Below are 22,221 nucleotides of genomic sequence, written 5' to 3'. Positions count from 1 at the left end.
TCTATAAATAAAAATACGCACGGGCCTATGAATTAACCTGGTACTACAGACAAAAGAAAAGCTATTGGTTGACAGAATAATTATCATAAAACGGGTAATTACAAATAACGCAGCTGTTGCAAGAGCCAAAAATATATTCCAACAACGTATCTTATTGTAGCATTATATTAAAAAAAAATTATAGCTTGATATAAACTTGTTTCCTATAATAATTTGGTGGTTACAGAGCTTAGTTTGCAATTGGAATTTTAATCACGACTAATCACAATAAAAGCATCGTTCCATAATATACAATTAAAACAATGTCCATATTCTTTTATTCGCATTTATTCTGCATTATCTTCGATCACGATACGTAAAGTGGTGAAGATGGAGAAAGTATTGGACAGATACTGAAATATTATCAACTTATTAATCATAATGTTATTCTTAATTAATTCATTCGTAACAATTAAAGAGATTGCAGCTATATCTTCGTTTTATGACAATTTGATTAAGAGAAAGACCTATACACACGCACACGCACAATGTTCTGACTAACTCGTCAATGCACACCCTAAATTCCTCAATATAGAAACATGAAATCTGGAGGATATGCTTCTTCCACGGCACAAACCACTCACTAAAAAGCGATTGTTTCAAAATCGTGTCCTAAGGGAATGGAACGAGGTGAAATGTGTTTTTACTGACTCTTCGATATCTCCTAGGTCGAATGAGGCGTAATTCAAAATTTCGCCTTACTCGACAGGTGTCGGTTATAGGACTGTACTTTTTCACTTACAACATTCCTCTCTAACACACAGATGCCATTTAAAAATCTGTAAAAGTGTTTCAACGGTTTTTAAAAAATTCACCCCTAAGCAGGTAGAAAGGACGCAAAAGAAAAGAGTGATATATCTTTGCCGGTAGAGTACGTTTATCTGGTGGTCCCCTAATAGATTTTTTTGGAAGGTAATCAATATCTTTGCAAAAATAAAGCTAAGACACTAAAAGACATTGAATAAAAAAAAAAAAGAAAAGAGAACAAGAAAAAAGAAGTGAAAAAAGAGAGAAAGGAAGAAATACCACTAGGTAGAGAAAAATAATCCTCTACAAAATATCAGTCTAATATTAGTCACCCTGACCTACCGACCGCCTGTGCGTTGCTCGTGTTTCCGTGATAGTCAAAGACTCGCTGGTTACCACGACCAAGTGCGTACGCACTCGTATACTTCAACGACTCCAGTAGTCGTCAGCAATTGATCGACAATGCGTGTTGTCCCTAAATGTGTGGATAAACTGGTGTTTCAATTATCATTCTGTACTTCAGAATCAGTCGTCTTAAGAACCTTTAACAATATTCGACAACTTCTAAGAATATTTCACTGCATTATATAGATTATCGTGTAACTAAAAATTTGTGTAAATTGTTCGCGTTACAAACGACACCGACTCTACATTGACCGCAAAAGGTTGAAATTTATATATTGAAAAAAGGATTATTTTTCACTTTTACGTGCATTCGCTCCTTTCTCTTTTTATTTGCACGTCAGTTTCACTTTTTTCTCAATTTTAAGGCATACCTTACTCGATTTGGATAGTTACAAGAAGAAAATACAGAGATAGCTGTATTTTTGGGATGCTTGTGTATATGTATATAGTATGTACACTTGCTTGTGTTTTGTTTAAGTGAAAATGGCACGGTACTGCGCGAGGGATTGAAGTTACCAACAAAATGTTTTAACAACCGTTGTCTGGTTTAAAGCGAGACATCGTATGGTGGAAAAAGTTTTTTTGTAGGTCGAGTAGGGTGCAAGAACAACTTAATTTCTTTAGATAAAACCATACATTTTGTCATACATTAATCGAACCATTTTGGCATTCCCTACGAAAAGGTAACAATCTATTTATATCGAAAAACTATCAGTTTAGCAGATATTATAACTTTAATTTGTCAAATATGTCTGGGTGTTTAGTTCCAGTAGTACATTATAAAGTTATACGTTGCTTTATGTTATTTTATGATATGGATTTATAATTTTATAATCTATGATATCTGTTATTTATAATGGGTAATTTATATGACTTGCTACTAAGTAGAAAATTATTTTTCTCTTTCTCTTTTTTTTTCTTTTATAAATTGGAATAATACGTATGTGTAACTAATAATATGTACAAAATGGAGCTAGTTTGAAATTGCTGCAATTCCTTCCAATCGATATTTGGTCCTTACCGAACAAAAGTAACGCAAAGAAAGCTCTGGTATTATGCAACTCACAGAGAGAGTTATTGGTTCCTGACATTCCAGCATGGTCAACAGATTTTTTTGCATTTCTAACTTCTGCTTGTACCATATTATGTCGTATGCACTCCGTGAGACATTTATGCTCTAAGGCATAGGAAGGATTAGTGGTATTTAAAGAAACATAACTTACAGATTATACACGGAAAGAGGTAGTAATATGAAATGAGAGAAACGAAACGAAACAGGCAATTATTTCTGAAATCACATACAGCATCTCGTCGCAGCAACAACAAGCAGTTATAATTTACAATACATCGTTGTTCTTTTACCTTTTTAACGTCTGCATCGTCAATCGCTAGCAATTATGAAAGCAATATTCGCTTGTTAAATATCTTTTTGCACATCGAAACGTTCCATAAATGTAATCAGAGTTTCATCAATAAAAGTGGTCATATTACTGCCTCTTTCCTTACACCTAAACAATAGAACCTGATTTACCATATCTTTCATGTAATCGGCTGACCACGCGTATACATAAATCTCCGTAAGTACAGTGAGGCATACAGTTACGAACTGTATTTTCACCATTGGCGGTACATCCTAGACGTAAGCTATTTAGTGAATTCGTCGTACAAAATATTACAAGCTTCACTTACCACGAGCAATATAATACCACATAAAGTTAGAGCAGACGTGCTTACTCCTATAGCGTAAAGCACTATGAAACGAAAATTATTCACCACTTCTTTTGCGTATCTAGAAAAAAAGAACTCGCGATAAACATGAACGCTCCGTTTCGTCCACGCGTCTCACGCGTCCTAAAATCTCACTTTTACCTTCTCAAATGTAATTGTTTCTCAACACAAACGATCAGCGTACGAACGTCTGCAGTCCTTTTTAATTCCAGGGCCAAACACTGGAATCTCGCGGCGGTGAACCAAAATAGAAGCGATCCAAACATGCTTAGGCATATATGTGCAACGCATTGATAGCTGAGGATAGACTGCTGCATGTATATGATAACGTACACTGGCGTATAATTAACGCGAAATGGGTATTCCGCTTCGCTTGGGAAGGATAGCGGCAAGATTGCAGGTCCTATCGAAAAAGCAGTCGCAGCCAGGTATATGCACATAATAGAACTTGCATAAAAGACGCTGCATCGCGCGATATGCTTGGAAAAAATTTCCCTTTCGTATTTTCGCGCTTGTTTAACACAGATTATCATTTCCTCGACTACGTGCTGTAACCCGTTGTTAAAGCGCGTATCTTTTCCAATCAAACGTAAGGTAGAAGCGAATAAAAACTTACTTGCAGAGAATCGTGATTGATCAAGCAGATAATAGACTGAACTATAGTTTGACTCACACCTAAAAATAGGCAGATGCATTCGGAAACAATGATTATATCGTCTAGGTGCAGATAAATCGAATATAGCAGAGGCAGAAGAAGCATGCAAGCGCTAATAACGCTACTGATCTGCAAAATTTTGTGAACCAGAATTCGCTTTCCGCTGCTATTGATAGGAAGCGGCCAACAGAAAGTCAAAGCTACGCTAAACCAAATGATGTCGATCACTTTCTCCGGCGTTATTCGTTTCGACATAATTTCAGGAGACTGCGTACTTTGTACGAACGAAATAGAGTTTAATAAAGTTCAACAGAAGAATATTCGTTCAGTTCAAAACATTGTTACGTCGCGTCGAACACAACTGGCCGTTTGCGGACGTTTGAATCCGTATGAAATTTTATCTTGTACACACGAGCAATTTAATAAATCATATGTGGCGTTACACTTGCGGACAGGTTGTTGATTTCGCTGCTGGTTTCTTGCACTGCTGGTTGATTCAACGATGAAAATTATTGTTTGCATTATACATGGAGGCCGGTTGCGGTAAGGGTCAAACAGGTGCAGAGGGAGGCGATCTCACGCAACAGAGTTAGCGTTCGTGGATATGACGTGTAATAAAACGGCCTGGAACTGGTAGGAAATCACATATTTCTGGATGCGATAAGTTAGATATTCAGTTAGTTATAGGAGAGCTTACTCGCGCCGCTTACAAAAGGCGATACTTATGAAATAGCTGAAGAAATAGAGAACGTAATAATTTATAGGATTTTTAGCGATCCGTGTTTCTTCCAAGACTGCCATACTCCCTTACACCGTCATTTATGTGTCAGACATACGGATATTTCGAGTTTATCTAGACGTATAGTCTTATTTATATTAATCTTATATTTGAAAGGCCTATTGTGAATCTGACTATAATGAAACCGAGTAGAACTAAATGCACGTAAGAATCGCAAAAATGTATGAAAAGATAGAAACAGCGATATACATACATGTAGAGATAAAATACGTAAACTGTATTCTAAGTGCAAGTTCGAGGTGAACAATCGGAACCAACTGCGAAGAGTTCGTTGTTCGTTAATATTGTAGAAAAAGTGTTGTCGCCGTGATTGCGTACCGCGAAGATGAAACCATTTGTTTCAAGGTGATACAGTGGTATATCGGAGAATCGTCCGATATGGACTTGGATTTTTGATAGGAAATAGCAGGGGCGGTGCACTGCTGAGCCAAATTTTTCAGACAGATACAGTCTAACGGTAAGAACCGATCCATCGCAAATTGTTCCAAAGTTAAATAGCACTAAACTACCCGATCCTTCGTCAAAAATGGATCGTCTCTAACATGCGAAAATGTTTCGAGAGACAAATTGTTGTTGCTCTGAAGAGTATTGCTCGCAAGTTTACACTGTCCGTTACAATAACGCAGTACACTGAGTCAAGGTTCGTGTAGGTGCAACGAATTTTATACACTGTTTAACATGACATTTAGTGTCCGTTATAGTTTCAGAATGATAACATTTTATAATCGAATGATTAATTTTAAAAATAGGCAGATGTTACGGAGCCTTTGGTCAACGACCGTAGCGAATAATGCAGGATAGAACGAACACCGAGGGAGAAATCAATGACATTTCAAGATCAAGAAGATCATCTGGGACGGTTAAATAACAACTACTCCTTTTTCTATCAATGAAAGTTCTTAATGACGAAAAGATGGAAAACATACGACATTCCGGTGTATTATTCATTCAGACATGATTAGTTTTATTCTTATTTCTGTTTCATTAGTCAATCAAACTATAGATAATAGGATATTGGACAAGTCAAAGGTGGATTTTTCTTTTTAATATTAAATCATCTATTCGCTAACAAGAAAACTACATACGCGTGACACGTTAATTTTGATAAAATTGATTTTATTTACAGATTCGTAATCTCAAACGATCATCTACATTTAGCTGCGTAATCTTCCAATAGAAAGTGTAAATTCTTTCCCATCTAATACGTGATCGCAAACTTGCGGACAGTAACCCGCATCGCGTCTCGAAAAAACTACGTGTAATTAAAGTTTTATCTATTCTAAAATAATTTTAATGCAGAAATCGCGTTCTGTTTTATTGGTAGAAGCTGTTAAAACAGGACGGACGGATGCTACAGAGCGCATGCACGGTTGGTGGGGCTAGCCACGCACGCAAACACGTAAACTCGTGCAATCCTGCTGCAAATCGATCGACTTCTCACTTGTTTCGAGAGTGTAGTGCGTAGTACACTCTGAAAATTGAAACGTAGGACACGACTTCGACTACGAGAATAGAAAATAATTCCAAAATCGACCGACATGACGAAGGATTGGGAAACGGTGGCCACGATGGCTTGCATGAAAGGCCTGCTGATGCTGTTCAACTGTATTTTATGGGTAAGAGGCTGTTTCTTTTGCTGTAATCCACCCTTGACACGTAGACTCGAGAAAACCTTGGAATACCTTTCACCCAACTGTTGCACGATATATTATCGTTTCGATGTCACAGCGTTATTCGAACGTCTTTCCCCATTCAACTCATCCTTATCCCATTCTTTTATCGTCCGTTATTATTACGTAGAAAGGACGTAGAAAGTAAGTTCGAAAGATGATGCAACAGTTTGAAAGTTGTTCGAGTCATTAGGGCACATGGTGATTTTTTCTGCGAACAAGAACATTTCAAAGAAAGTTTACCGATGTTTCGTGGAGATCTGGGACAAGTTTGTGAGAAATTATCAATAAAAATTGAAAATCGATAGGCAAGGATACTTTGCGATAGTTTGAAATTGTTCGACAACGACTGAAAGTATCGGGGCTGTTAAAGATAAAATTACGTTTTATTAGCGTAACAGGAAAAGAGTGTATTCAACGAGTTTAGTATTTACACGATCAAGTTGGCATTTTAGTGTAGAATTTGCTTACTTGGTTAAATTTAATATCGTTGAATATTTGTTATTTAGTTGGAAAAATAAACAAAATTTACTGGTTGGCACCAGCGAGATATCATTTGGTTTGTTATCGGTGTGTGTACGTTATTCGTGCTATCAGCATCCTGTTCTTACGTAGATGAACGTTATCGTCAACCTTATCGTAAGCTTTTTCCCTGACAAATCGTTAATCGTACAACATCTGCTCGAATTAAGCTAAATTAAATGAAACCCATTATTTTATTAAAAATAACAGTTACTATATAAGTAGAAAATAAAATATTTGTACATTGTACCAGTAATAATTGTATTATTTGGCGTTCTAATAATTAATTACTACAATCGTTACTTCAGAGAAAGATAGCAATTTGAATTACAACTCGACTGGACAAGATCCTCTATCTATCGTATAGTGCCATCTTTTTCCATTTGGTTTGATAGTACACATAAGTAAAATTTACGTAAATCATTTGTGTAAATCACTTAGGTATTTGGCATATTGCTACTGTGCATCGGAATTTGGATGCGAATTCAACTTCACGATTACATGGACGTAAGCCCTGAGAACAGCAGGGCAGCTTTATTGGCATTGGCTTGTCTGGGCGGTATTTTAACTTTGACAGCGACGCTCGCTTGCTGTTGCACAACTCGCGGCCATCCAGCCCTCTTATTCCTGGTAAGCGAATTATACTTACTTGCTATTTTGCTATTTACGGGAAATCTCTGTCACCTTTACCTCCACAAGTTGTGCCACTAATTGCATTTCAAACCGTATGAATAAATTTCTTGATTTCTACCGAACGCGTATCATCGATTCGATTAGAAAATCCGTTGTCCTTAAATACGTTGACTTGTTAAATCTATAATTAATCTATAATTACAGAATGGAATTTCACTTTACAAGCTATTTACTAAAAGATTTTGTTTGCAGTACGGCGCATTCTTAGCTATCGTTGCGTTACTGGAACTTGCGGCTGGTGCATCGATTTATGCCTACCGTACCAATTTAAATGAAAAATTCGACCACGATCTCAATCAAACAATGTCCGTCTATAGGCACGACGAGACCAAGACCATCCACATCGACACTATGCAGTCTACAGTAAGCGAACGTATATTTACTATTTACGAATGCAAAATAGCTACAGAACAAATTATTTCTCTTTAATTCTTTATTTTATTCAATATTACTCTCTTACGCTACGTAATTTATATTTATCGATACTTAAATTACCTACTTAATTTCATTATGTGACATATTATTTTACATAATAGGCATTCTTACAAAAATGCGTCGTAGAAAACGGTAATTACCTACTATTTGTGTTGCCAGAGGTGTTTAAGTACACAGCTATCTGTGGCACTGATACAACTAATAGAAGCTAATGTACCATTCGTTCAATCAAATCAAACCTAAAACGTATATCACTTCTTTTGAAGAACAAATTCTATAATTTTAATATTACGTACTATTTAGCAATGGTAGCTAGCGTACTTTTCCTTAATCATTAAAAGCAACGGAGATATTTCGAGTAGTAAAATCCCTTACTAATGTATGAGAAACGTGGGAGCCATACGAAACACCGGAACAGCCGCCAAGAGATTGGTATATTGTATAGCAAAATAAAGAAAATTATGCGTATAAAAAAGTACACTTACTAAGAGACTCGTGTGGGCGGCAATATGGATCGCTAAAGGTACAGCACTCGTTTTATCCTCGTGCTATTCAGAAATAAACGGTATTTGGGCAGTGAAAGCTCGTAAGTGTAAATTCTTTTAGACGCGGCAACAGGAAACAGGATCCGACACCTTCATTTCTTCAAGAAATTGAACGATGAACAATTCGTCTGCACCTCGACGATCCATATTGCCGGCTCCACCATAAACAGACTGAATCGTTGCATAAGTGGCGGACTCTGATTTTAGTTGCAGTGCTGCGGTAACAGAGGTTTCACAGATTGGTCCGATATGTCTCCACCGATGGAAATTCCACTGTCTTGCTGCAAAGTGGCAGAAGATGTGTGTAACGTTAATGACGTAAACGATATTTATACTCAGGTAAGATAAAAACGAAAGCGATATAGTAACAAGCGAAAGTTGTATAAAGGGGAAGAATCTAGAAATAACGATTTAGAAATACAAATTACGTTGAGAAAGATTTTGTTCGCGTGCCTCTTCGAACAACGCAACCTTGTTGTAACAAAGATATTTACGGACATACTTTGTTTCTTATTACTCGTCTTACATTGTCGGACAAAGTAAAAAAGTGCAAAAGTAACGCGTCTACACGCACGCATATTATATTATTCTATAACGAAACATTCCATCAGATACGTAGTACGTAATATACGCATAGAATTCAGGCACGTTTCTTATAATTTTAAGCTAATCATAGAAAAGACAAGTTGTTCGAAGCAAAAAGTTACAATAATTCAAATGAAAATTTTCAGGGCTGCTACACTCGTGTGTTACGACTGATAAACGGTAACATCGGCTTGGTCGCTGGAATAGCAGTCGGCGTAGCATTCTTTCCGCTTATAGGGGTCTTCTTAGCCTGTTGCTTAGCTAGCAACATTAATAAAGTCAAGTACGAGCAGGTTGCTTAGAATTTGCGCCGGTTGCAGAAAAGCTCGTCGTGTCGGTAAGAAAAATGCATAACGTTCGAAAGTTGTACAATTACAATTTGTAACAAATAGGCAAATACGAATCTCTCTTCCGTTTTTTACGACAACTGCTTTCGACACGTTCCATCTTACGCACACCGTTTGAGCTTCTCGCTCCAAGCGCGAACATGTATCTTGCTATTACTTCTTACGCTTATAAATACAGATACGTTGAAATTCTCAGCGATTCGAACGAAAAGTTCAACGTGGATCTGCACACTACGTAAAACGTGTTAAAGAGTTACACGTTCGATATTTTTCTCAGAATTTAATCATACCCATTCTTCGAAGAAACGGGCAATTGATAATTTTTTACATATTACAAGCGTCTACATGTTATTATTATCCATATATGTTGTAAAAACCTTTTAAATATCTTTATTGTCATGTTGGATTCTCATAAAATTCTTATAAGAACATGTTAAATAGTTACTGCGTGCTGTGCATAGTTGCACAAGAAAGAAAACACAATCGTAGGAGAAGACGGGAGTGAAGAATATCAAATACGATAAAATATGCGCGTTTGCATGAAGAAAGAATTCACATTTCATGAAAAACAGATCCACGATTATCGAGGTTAATTAAAGAAAAAGATACGAGTTCTTCGATGCGTCTAATTAGCGCAAATTTGATTGTTTTTTTTTTAATTAAGTCGATGAAAGGAACAAGTCGATAACTGCGTCAGATTGATGATCCTAATGTTTCGTTATGCAGTTAATCGCATAATAAATTGCCCATTCAGTCTTGCAACGATAAGAGCGCACAGAAAAACATACATAATTCTATAAAATAAACTGAAATATAATCCGACTAGATGGAACAGATCTTATTAATTGTTTAGATCATTGTGTTGAAAAATATTCTATCTAATAAAGCAGAGTAGACAATTCCAGGAAAACCTCAAATACGCTAGCACTTTCGAACAATGTAATTTAAAGGTATTTATATAAGGTAAATGAAACTACATGCATGTATGAAATATCGTGTAAGTATATATCTTTTCAAGAGTATATTTTATGGATATATCTGCATAATCTATACGCTCTTTTGTTATCATCGATAGTACCCCTACTTTTCCCTATTGTTTTATCATTTTGAGTATAACTAATGAATTCATTTATCAAGTATCTTTAACCTTTAAATTAAGGAAATACAAATATAAAAAGCATAAACTAACGTTTGTAGCTCGGTACAGTTTAAAGTTCAGAAATTGTCAGAAAATATTTCGGAATATATTTCATTCGGCGCTAATATTGAACACGTTTGAAGACTAGAACGCAAAGTAATGTCCGTTTGATAAGTACAATTACGATCCGAAACATCAGTCTACCATAATGATTGATCGACGAATACGTATAACCAGATATAACTGGCGAGAGAAAATTCCGTTAATTACAGTAATACGCGAAAGGCTTGAAGATACAACTTCAAATTCTATTTTTATTATTAAACAAGACTCATGTTTACACTAATTTTTACCAACTTTTCTTTAGCTTTATACGTCACAGTGTTTATATTTTTAATAAAACCAAACATACTATTTACTACTATCAGTTTAGCGGTACTATTTAATAATAATATTTAGAGATTTAACGTAATTACTTTGTTCTGCTTGCTTAGCTTACTCGTTAGTTGCGCGTATCAACTACGTCTAAAATGTTACATCGTTTGGCTAAAATTTCATTATTAATGGTTGATGATTTCCTAAATATAAAACAGGTGACGCGATTGCCTTGTGATGTATGTATGTATGTATGTATGTATGTATGTATGTATGTATGTTTGTTTGTTTGTATGTATGTATATGTGTATGCATGTATACGCATATATGTTGGTATATATCTATCTTATAGCGAACATTTACCTCATAACGGTGCTACATTGTGCCGCAAGACACGCGATCATAATTTTACCGTAATTCTATCAGACGAATTATTACATGTTTCACATGGTATCTCCTTTCGATTACGATGGTATATTATCTTACAGCATTATATTTGTTCGGGATTTGAAGTGGCCATCTGTTTATGACTTGGACAGCACATCTCCCTTTTTTGAGAAAGTCAAATTTCGATTTGCCTTTCCCAAAAAAGGGAGATATGCTGTCCGAGCCATAAACTGACGGCTCCAAATCCCAAACAATATCTTCACGTTAGAGAGGAAACAAACAAATAACTTATTTTTCGATAATTGTGATTTTCCCATCTTATACAGATATATATATATACGCATGTACGTGTATACGGATAAAAATATGTTTGAAAAATACTTTTATCATTTTGTATTTTTTCCGTTATCTTTTATTAAGAATTTTATTTCACTCCGTTCCGATTAATATTTCAGAAAATGGCAGAAACAGTTTTTTTCAGAGATACATCGATCTTTCTTGTTTTTACAACTTCGCGACATGTGTAATGTATATTTTTATGCGCATATAAATACATATATAAGTTGTTGCAGAGAATTATTATTCTTGAGAGCTATATTGTACGTCATTTACGTCTATAGAATATTTAATGGAGAAATTAAGATCGTTCGATTATATGTCACACACACCCACACACACACAAACACACACATACACACTATAAACATATATGAAAAACATTCTGTTTTCTAACATTCCATTTCGTTACATAGATTGTAGACTATATTTCTAGATGATCCCGGGAAACTCCTGTTAAGCGTTAGGTAAACTACCGTGGAGTTTTAGTCGGTAAGTCCGACACTACCCCGCTGCTTCCCAGAAGTACGGTGGGGTGTCCATGACGATTTCCCCACGTAAAAAAAAAAAAGAAAAAAAAGAAAAAAAAGAAAAAAGGAAAAGAAAGAACTATATTTCTAGATATACATATGCACGTAGTACATTGATCTATATTTAGTCACATAAGAAAATAAGAAGACAAATTTTATCATCAATTTTATCATTTTGCTTTTTTGTTAAAAGGACACGACTATGTTTTACGTGCTTTAAAAACAGCTTACTATAGTTTTATCTTTACAGTGTTCGTATTCGTATTCGTATTCGTATGTAATTAAACAAAATTCCATGTACGTAGTATACAGATGTTTCTCGTCTAAATGTTTCCGTCTCCTAAAATTTTAAACAAGTTTAGACTAATATATTAAAGAAACGAATTGTTAACCGAACAAAAGTGATTGTCAATTGTATATTGTTCAATTATACGCATACGATAAGACTTATTTGATGCATTGTTTTACAGAAATTTGAAAAATTATTTACGTTAATATACGATATACCGTGCGTTTTAAAATGTGCAAGAAATTTGATATACATAAATCCTCTGTTTCTGCACAGGCGCTATCTGAAGCTCAAATTAAACGAACATCGTCGCTCACAAATAGACACAAACAGATTTCACATATAGATAAACTATTAAATCTTATAAATAACAAAAAAACAAAATATACATGTATTTATTATATTCGTATTATATTCAAATATTTCAAAGTATATATACATGTACATATTATAATATATGTATAATTATATTTCAATATAATAAATATAGTATTTCAATATATTTAACCCGTCGTCTTTAACCCTTTCGCTTCGAGCGCCGTATATAGCGACGACTCCTGAATCCGGCACCCTGTATATCCGGCATCCAAATGATGCATATACAAGTGCTATCTGTAGTGAACAATATATTTTTTCGTTATCGGCAGAACATTTTGATTTCATTGACGTGTTGGATTAATCATTTCTTAAAGTTACTCATTGTTGGAATCACGCAATATATTTCAAACATCCAAACGGTCGTATACTGTTTCATGCTAAAAAATCTATTAAATCCACTGACAGTGAAACGGTATTTCATATACGATTTTTACAAGAATTATTGATATTTAAGACTTAGGAGAACGTACATACAGCAACCACGCACACTGTGCGTATTTCCGGCGCGCGTTTCCGTTCAGTGACAGCACTTCGGCGGACTGGACTACCGCAGCGAAAAGGTTAAGCCCGCATACTGATTCGTTTCTGACTGATTTTAAGTAATTTTTCATTTTTCCCATATATATATATATGTAGTACCGTAAATATAATATTATATTGATGATTTATTTACGATGAATGAATTTTACAGATGTTGATTAATCACAATAACTTATTATGATCTAGACAACGCAAGCTTTAATTTGTAACTCTCGTCACAACGGATCCGACGCTCTCTCTCTCTCTCTCTCTCTCTCACGCGGACAACAATCTCACTTCTTGATTTGCGTTCTCTGACTCCACAAAATGATATTGCCCGCCCTTCGATCTTTGTCTTCTCTCGGAGATGACCCCCCTCTACGCTCGGATCACGCCACCGTTCGCGCCTATGATCGCATATGCACCTTCCGTGTGTATGTGGAAAAAAACGGACCGAAGGCGAATCGACGTTTCTGGAACTATACGCTGGTCGTTATATTCTATGCATTTCGCCGGTCCTATACGACGATCTGTCTGCGGCAATGCGTTATACTATCCCGGTATCTTTTAGGCCTTTTGTCCACGATACTACATATGTACTATAATGGCTCACTCTACTGACTCATTCGCTCGCCGTTTGAATTAAATGATCTTTTTCATTTGTCTTGCATCACAATTTTTTGGCCCTCACAACGTTTTATAACAGCGTTGACAATATACAGACAAAATATATAGTCTTTGTTTTTGATATGCCAGTGTCACGTATCAATTGTTGCTTTTCGTTAAAATAAATATACCATTATTAGGTGCCCTTTTTAACATACCGATCCGTATCCTTATAATTTTTTAGAATCTTCAAGCTCAAAATGTCGCTTCAAAATAGAAAACGAAGAGCAATTTGAGAAACACTATCGCGCTATGAGTGTGAAAATTGTAACGTGGGCCTATGTGTTGTATCGTGTTTTAAAATATATCACACTCGATTGTATTATTAATTATTAAAGTAGATTATTAAAGTTAAAGTATATGCATCGTATCTTTAAGGAAAATTATAACTTAATTATCAAAGACTTCGTTCCAATGTGCTTCCGTAGAAAGAACAGCATTGCAGTGCTGTATCGTTTAGGCGTAATTCGCGTCAAACTATATCGTACAGAAAAACAGCCCCGTAACAGAGAAACAAAATACAACTGTACCTAAGAGGTTAAGAACACTAGGCGGAATGCCGCCTAAGCGTTCTAAAATTTGTCTCGTACGTTTCATCCGTCGAAATCAATGTAGAAATATAAACTGCATTCATTGCTCGCCTTTTAGAATATACATGACATTATTATTCTAAGTTGATTATTAATTTAGGTTTTAGGTTAGAATATCACACGTATAAGTAAGAATGCAATGAAATTCAAAAGAAGAATAATCTTTAAAAAACAATCCCTAAAAGTATCTATTTTATAGAGAAAGACGATAAAAAGTTTTCTAATATTTAAAGTATAAATTTGACAGAAAATTTCGGATTTAACGAACAAACCGATAGTAAGGAACTTGATTAATTTTCATAACTAATTTCACTTGTCTTTCACTCCTTCGATATTTCCTATCAAGTCGAACCCATTCCCATTATTTCGACTCTTATTAAATTCAAGCAAAACCGTTCTATTCTCTGATAAAGTATCGAAACTTTGTCAAAAACTTCTGCTCCTTTCTTTCAAGCTGATTGATAAAAGTAGGCAAATTTCTCTAACGGAGAACCTGGATCAAATTCATTTTACGCTTGGACGTCCGACATTTTATGGTTAGAGGGTCGACACAATCAGTAATTACGGAGGTTAAATTACAGAGAAGCCCTTTGCCCCAGGACGGAATTATTTAAGTGAAAGGAAACGAACGTAACGATCAAGTTACGGTCTCTTTTGTTTACTTTACTTCCTCACACTTAAATAATACAATTAAAAATAAAATTAGTAAGGTTAATAGAATGATTAATTCACTTCATAAAATTGATACTGATTTCGAAAGAAAAATTGTATTGTTATCAGTTCGCGGTAATAGAGCTCTTGTTGGAAATAATCACTCATGCAGCAAATAACCGCGATCAATTGAATGAAACAGAAACAGAGCATAAAACAGACAGGCAGGCTACAAATATTAAACGACATGGCAATATCTAATATCTATCAGTCGGGTTTAATTAAATCATGTTTTCAGCAATGGGCGTATTATGTTTCAAAGAAGCGAAGTGAGGTTATCGTATTGGCAAGTAGAATTAAGATAAAATCCTACTAATCTTCCTACAAACTTCTATTCTATATATTATACAAAGCATTTTGAAATCTGCACTTTGTAATGCTAACGAGACACGATTATCGTAATTAATAATCACTGATTATATCGGTAAAATTTGAAACGCATCTCAAAACATATATAAAAATTATGAGATACTTACTAGAATTATAGATTTCGCAAAAGTCACTAAAGTATATAAACAGTCAAACATTCAGTATATTAATAAGCCACAATATACATACATCGATCGTGGAACCATCTTTACCACTAATTGTACGTTTAAAACTATTGTTCACGCTGTCCACTATTTTTCACTTACCGCTGATCAAGGCATCGTAGCAATGTTCGCTATATTGTGGCCATATTCAGTATTTAAATTAATATACAGAAAGAGAATAGCAATAAAATCAAATAAAGAGAATAGGAAAGTTCCCATAAAATTATGAAATAAAAAGAAAGTAAAAACAAGTGCTTTCCTATCTTACTTCGTATAATCGCGAATCGTAAAAGTTTGTTTTTGCCAAAAACTACAATTTCAAACTTTCGATAAGAAGCGGTTAAGACGATAAAGGTTAAGACGTGAAAAATTAAGACGATAAAAATTCACGCGTTGAAAAGTACCGACAACTAATAAAGTTGAGAACACAGGATCGCAGTCTTGCCAATAAAACAAGTCGCTTTACCCATTCTACGTTATCCATAAGACGTGGTCGCGCCGATGATACCGACCGATATCTTACGATTACAATACGAATATGTCTAATAATTGTTCGTCCTAACGTACAATTAAACGCCTTTTATATCGTTTAATATCGTAAGATAAACTACAAGAAATGCAATGACAACTTTTTAAGCTTTTGAGAATTGAGAAAGATATTTTACTCGAAAAGAGCTAAAAGATAAAAAGCTATGTCATCTTTACTCATACAGAAATCAATGAAACTATTTAATGAAGCTAGCTACGATCGTGATTAAATATTCAAATATTTATATTTTATTCATACGCGTACTTATATCTGTATGAATATATTTGTCTTCATTCATGATCGTTCGTAATTAATTAATCAATTATTTACATTACACAGCATTATTCATGCTGATAAAAATCGCGATGTGCAAGAAGATCTATCCTGAACTAGTAAATAAAACACACAGAAAGAAAATACGTACTACCACTCACGGGTATAATAAATACCCGCGGTCACTTTGTCCGTAAAAAATTCTACGTGATATAACCAGTCGCCCATGTCGATTTGGATCTTTCGTCCTACGACATGATTGAGCGACTGGAGGGACAAAAAAGCATGCGACTCACAGTTACACACGAAGAACGATGTCGACGATGTTGATGTACTTCAGAAGAAACCATCATGAAGGCTGTCATCCTGGAAGAATTATCAAACCTTATAATGAAAGTACAGGTTCTGTAATATCTGTAACAAAAGATGGAACAATATATATACCGTTTATTGTTGAAAACAATATTTTATACTTTATAGTTATTACGTTATAAGCAAATATAATAAATACAATAATACGTCGCGAACAACGGAAATTGACAGTCGCGACAAGTCGTAAACAAGTCGATCGTATCGAATCAACAAATTTCCGAATATTATAAAACATGTATCTTTACATTGAACATTAACGAATACTCTGAATGCAATTAGAACTGATTTTACTATGATTATACTGCGTGTTGCCGAATTAATTATTATCCATTTACCACAGACAGTACGCTATATTATATCAAGAATACAAAAACATAAATATTAAAATCATAACAAGAATACGAAAGAAAATGTAGTATTTTCTACTATTGTCAAATATGTATATGAATATTTTATAATACGATCGATTTGTAACACTAATCTATCAAATCGAATGTCCGCCATTATAGGTTCAAATGCTTCGCGTATTATATGACTTCATTCGAATAAAACATGGCGCGCTTCCACTGACAGTTAAACAAAGCTGCGCAATACGAAAAAAAACGAGATGCGCAGAGCCTGTTCAAACCTGTCTGTGATAATGTACTTTCTCGAATGTAGTGAAACCTATCGAAAAAGTTGAAATAACAATTTGTCATAGCCGATTTACGAGTAACGAAGCAAAATGAAAATGTAATTTGAATTTCTTATTCAAATGACACAAAAGCCAGAAAAGAAAACGTATGCATACGTTTGCCTTCTTTAAAATAAATGAAATATTACCACGTTTCGACGAACAGTTATCACATTTATCATCGATCGCTGCGATGGCGTCGTCTTGACTTTCATCTCGTCCTTTCGAATTTCGCAGTATCCCTCTATTAATGCTCCGAAGTTTCCCTCGCAACCAAGCAATAATCTGCACAAAAGAGGAAATATTAAAATAGAATGAAACAATCAAGGTTAAATTGCATCTTGAAAGCTTGATATTCGAGCTACCGGTATATGACAAAAAAAAAGGAAAAAAAAAGAAAAAGGAAAAAGAAAGACGATCGAAGAAAAAAAGATAATCAAATACTAGGGTACGAGGAATTTTAGTAAATTATCGGATAACAATGTACCTTACTTAAACGAAGTTTACAGTAGCGTGTGTTTCCGTGGTGGAAGGACGATTATGAAAGCATTTGCTACGCAATAAAATAATCAACACCTATCGCGGAGTGACACTAAACACGTCTAATCGCTTCCACTTTCGACACTAGACTGACCCCCCGGCTGTACCATTGTTTACTTAGGTAATTTCAATTGGTAAGGAGTGGGGAGGGGAGGCCCTCTGGCAGGTCAAACGTATATATACATATGCTTGGGCGACAAGAGTCGTTATATTCCTGGAAAGGATATATCTTCGATAGTAAGGGTATTATTTTTCAAATAAAGAAATAATACGTTAAACTGATTGTGAAACGCGAAGATGCGCGTAGAAAGTAAACACGTAAGTAAAGTAAGCGTAAGCTAATATAATCTACATGAACAAAATTTATGAATTCGAAACCTGGATATCTGCGTTTAGAAATTTAGTAGGCGTGTCATAATGTAATTTGATTAAATAAAATTTGTTGAAAAATGAAAAAGATAATAAACGGATAATAAATAAAATGAACAGAGATTGTCGGTTAGGTTTGTTACCAAGTTCACAGTCGATGACTTTCCTATTATAATTATCTACTTAGAATTAATTAATTCTTATGGTTTTTAGAGGTCAGAATTGTATTTATATTCTTATAATGCTAATTTCCATAGTAATTCCATAGTGAGCATAAGTAAGTCTACAACTAATCTATTTACTTGTTTAACGCTATAGACTATAGACAATGTGAAATGTAATATAGGTGCGTGTTCTCTCTCCTGTGATGTACATATGTATATCTATACCTGCATTTTCAACTCGAGTTAACTGTAGATGTTTTTGCTATCTTCTTCTATCTGAGAACATGTAGCTGATTGGCAGTAAGACGCTTCGATCACTGCGATTGGTCCATTTGAGGAATAAAGTTCCATCACACGAGTATATCAACGGATTTTGTATAGTTGTGTGAGTAAGCAAAAGGAAGAAGGGAATAAGGAAAAAAGCTTAGGAGGATCAGTTAGTTCTCGACAGTCTGCTTATTTAGATCGTTTTTTCGTTGTGCATAAATTTGTGATAAAAGTTCTTATTTCGCTTCATAATGGATATAACTAAGAAAACGCGGGAAAATGCTGTGGAAGAGTGCCAGTTGATGACCAGATTGTTGGAAATGTTGCAAGAAACGAAACATGAATTGATGCAAGAAAATGGACAACGTCGCTTAACTGCTTGAGAAATCATTCGTGGTGAAAAGGAACGCGTGAAAGATGCTGAAATTGTTTCTTGGCCGTTTTCCACGAGATTGTTACGAGGTGGAATTAATGCCGATGCTCGAAACAGTCGGTCGTTTGATCAGATTGCGATTGATTTTTTGGAACAACTCGCGGATATGCATTCGTCTTATTCAATGATTCAAAAGTAGCGAGAAGCGCATGCGCAAAATATGACGGTTATGAAATCAGATATGGACATCGTACCGGCGTCGTTAAGTCGGTTGATAATCACCGGCTTTTCTTTGGTGGTGCATCCAAGAACAAATGAAAGGAAGAATTTCTACATAAGTTGAACAAGATCCTCGAGGGTATCACTGATATCTGTCTGTATCCAAGTGTACATGACAAAACGTTGAATCGTGGATCAAAGATCATAGAGCAGCCGCGATGACAAGACGAAAGTTTAAAAATATCGTGGACACGAACGCCAACGATGTACTCGATATAACCTCGATGCATACAACTGCTTTACAAAATTTCATTACAGAAAAGTTTAGCGTTACTTCTTACTCTAACCGTTTGCGCGCAGCGAATGAGCTCACTTTTATGTATAAAGTAAGTGTATACGATCACATTTATTTATATTTGTTTCTATTTCCCGAACATATTTTTTTCATTTTTCTGTTTCATTATCTATTGTCTGTTTCTTGCATTTTCTTAGATAACTATTGTTAGACAAGCCCATATTCTGTCCGAATATCACGGAGAATCAATGCCAACGAAGCAAAACGCTATGGTTGCTGCATGTACAAAGACGTATCAACTGATAGCTTCTACGTTCCAGGATTTCGGTGAGTATACCAAATGGGAATATCCAGTTAATTTTTGCGTAATTCAACGTACGATACCTTCTTCGCAAATGTAATTGATACCAATTTCACGGTTCCTATAATTCTTTATAATTCTGTAAATGAACACGCATGTAAGGCAAATACCAGACATACATTTCGTCTGAAATGTTATTGGCCGTTCACCGATTTACTAATAAAAAACTGATATTTAAATTTTACTGTAGCAAAAACATTATCGCGATAAAGGTAGGTCTAACGTTACATCTAAAACATTGTCGCGTATAAGAAATATATATAAAATTATTGCGTCGGAGCGGAATATTCTCTTTTCTTCTCTAAAAAAAAAATGCAGTAAACAACTGGCAATTAGTTTTATTATCGCGCGATTTTGTCATTCTCATACTTGCCTATCTCTGACGGAAAAGTGGATACGAACTCTTCTGTGTAGAACCGTACAATTAAAATAGGTCTATGCTACTATGCAACCGAACAGGGCAGATGCCTAATTTTATAGGTTCTTGTATACGCTAGCTTTGGTTAACCTCAGACTTGACCTTGGACTTGACCGCATGGTGCAGCACTTGTATCGTGAAATAACTAGAACTACATGCGTACAACAATAACAATAACAACAGTAACAATAACAACAACAATAATAACAGTAACGCGACAAGGCACCGAGTCGACAGTTTTTCAATTTCGATACGTGTACTGAATGAAGCACTTTTTATTGCGACCTTTGTCGCATTTTTCTCTCCTTTTAACCGTGTATTCGCGCAAAGGAAATATCGTGGTCTTTGTCCACTGCTAATCAGCGCGGTAATCAGTCATACTCTTTTTTAAATTCCCAAACAAATGATGGCCACGTTAAACAAGCGAGAGAGAGAGGGGGAGGGGAGAAGTTAAACAGGCAGGATGCATCTTGTGGATTAATATTAAAGAAACACATGTAGATGACAGATTCTCGAAGCCACAGGTTTCATACATGCACATAGAAGCGGAGTTGCATTCGATCACGTTTTTTTTGTAGAAACTTCAATTTTTCGAAGTTACGCGTACAAAGAAATAAAGGTTCGATCTATTCGCGAAGTGATAACGTTGTAACTTTGTAGCCAAATACAGAAATTTCAATGTTATACGAACGCGCAAGCCTTTAGAAAAAATAAGAAAACTCTTTCGATCGCGTGAACGCCAACGGGCAAAATTTATTTAAACCTTGGATGTTTTATCAAGCTACGAATACTGCAAAAAAAGAGCACGCTATATAAAAGGGCACGGAAAACACGTTGTTAAAGAAACGATGTACATGGCAACAAATAAACGTGCCGAAAACACACTGAAGCGCATCGCGAGCTCTTTTGATGGATTGCCACGCAAGATTGATCTATTCCATCTACGGAAGGCCCGGCAAAATAAATGGAAAAGAAGTTAGAAGATTTAAATGAAAAACTTTCGAGGATAGCAACAGAATCGATTCGCCAGGCAGTTTCTATTTGGTGCTAGAAATCGTTTCGAACACCTAACCTAATTTTTAAGATTCGAGTAACTTTAAGGCGAAAAAGCGATACAAATGGGAAAATAAAATTACATTGTGGCGGTAAAGTTCGTGCGTTTTCGGATGTTGGTGTTAATACAAGCTGAAATTTTTGGAGATTGAAATTGGCAAGAGTAATAGAAAAGAATAGCAATGAAATTAATAATAAAATTATCTCGCAATCATCCTTCCGAAGAGATAATATAATACATTACGCATATTTGGATTAAAATATTTGTCGGAGATGGAAGGACGGCAGGATTTCCATCGGGAATGCTGGGGAAAACTCCCAATAATTGTGAAAACAATGCATATATCCAATTTGTTTAACATTATCTCTCATTTATAAGGGAAATCTGGCCCATCGGTTCGTCTTTTTCTCATTCACGTTCTATAAAGTATGAAAGTTCCCAAGTCGAAAATTATGTACACTACGTTGAGGAAAAGATAAGTTGCAGAGTGCTGTCGATAGTCACGGGTAAACGAAAGAGAAAGAGGGAACTGTATAGGTGCATGGTCTTTTGATGGATCGTCTGGTGCGATTTGCGATCCAGTGGATCGGATCAAGAGCGGAAAGGGCCGCCAAGACTAAGTGTAAGAGAGGAGGGTGGCTAAAGGAAGATGATAGAGGGAGGAGAGGGCGTACACTTTCAAACGAACGTCT

The 22,221-nt window shown here is 35.3% G+C and overlaps 3 protein-coding genes and 1 pseudogene across 7 annotated transcripts in view; 2 read left to right on the top strand and 2 right to left on the bottom strand.

Moving 5' to 3' along the window:
- LOC105680225 (radial spoke head 10 homolog B-like) overlaps positions 1-22,221 on the bottom strand; it is a 45,369-nt gene that overhangs the window by 19,054 nt on the left and 4,094 nt on the right. For 2 of the 5 annotated variants that reach the window (XR_004461839.1, XM_024368052.2), the window contains exons 1-3: positions 17,957-18,202; positions 17,619-17,754; positions 16,721-16,838 (exon numbers count right to left, since the gene is read on the bottom strand). The gene's annotated coding sequence lies outside the window, so the exon portion shown is untranslated. Of the gene's footprint in view, positions 1-16,720; positions 16,839-17,618; positions 17,755-17,956; positions 18,203-22,221 lie in introns of those variants that run through there. The other 3 variants (XM_033321055.1, XM_033321056.1, XM_024368053.1) reach the window with 3 other exon arrangements.
- LOC100744254 lies at positions 7-4,474 on the bottom strand. Its single transcript, XM_033321057.1, is given in 6 exon segments — positions 7-392; positions 2,213-2,368; positions 2,723-2,838; positions 2,841-2,980; positions 3,061-3,467; positions 3,536-4,474. Coding segments are annotated over 6 exon segments (1,179 nt in total). The 5' UTR covers positions 3,830-4,474; the 3' UTR covers positions 7-326.
- LOC100744542 (tetraspanin-7) lies at positions 5,774-11,442 on the top strand. Its single transcript, XM_003489972.4, has 5 exons — positions 5,774-5,989; positions 7,007-7,195; positions 7,451-7,621; positions 8,446-8,577; positions 8,970-11,442. Exons 1-5 carry the CDS (start codon positions 5,912-5,914, stop codon positions 9,123-9,125), a joined length of 726 nt encoding a protein of 241 aa, XP_003490020.1. The 5' UTR covers positions 5,774-5,911; the 3' UTR covers positions 9,126-11,442.
- LOC112212947 lies at positions 18,817-20,620 on the top strand (annotated as a pseudogene).

The sequence above is a fragment of the Bombus impatiens genome, unplaced genomic scaffold (genome assembly GCF_000188095.3).
Source record: "Bombus impatiens unplaced genomic scaffold, BIMP_2.2 scf_0389, whole genome shotgun sequence".
NCBI classification, from domain to species: Eukaryota; Metazoa; Arthropoda; class Insecta; order Hymenoptera; family Apidae; genus Bombus; species Bombus impatiens.
Note: the sequence above shows the minus strand (reverse complement) of the source record. Positions and strands in the feature narration are given on the sequence as shown.

What these genes read in the sequence shown, in the direction of transcription:
- LOC100744542 (XM_003489972.4), top strand. Translation starts at nt 5,912, where the DNA reads ATGACGAAGGATTGGGAAACGGTGGCCACGATGGCTTGCATGAAAGGC. An exon ending in TGTTCAACTGTATTTTATGG is followed by an intron (nt 5,990 to 7,006) that starts GTAAGAGGCTGT and finishes TAAATCACTTAG; the next exon opens with GTATTTGGCATATTGCTACT. An exon ending in TAAACGATATTTATACTCAG is followed by an intron (nt 8,578 to 8,969) that starts GTAAGATAAAAA and finishes GAAAATTTTCAG; the next exon opens with GGCTGCTACACTCGTGTGTT.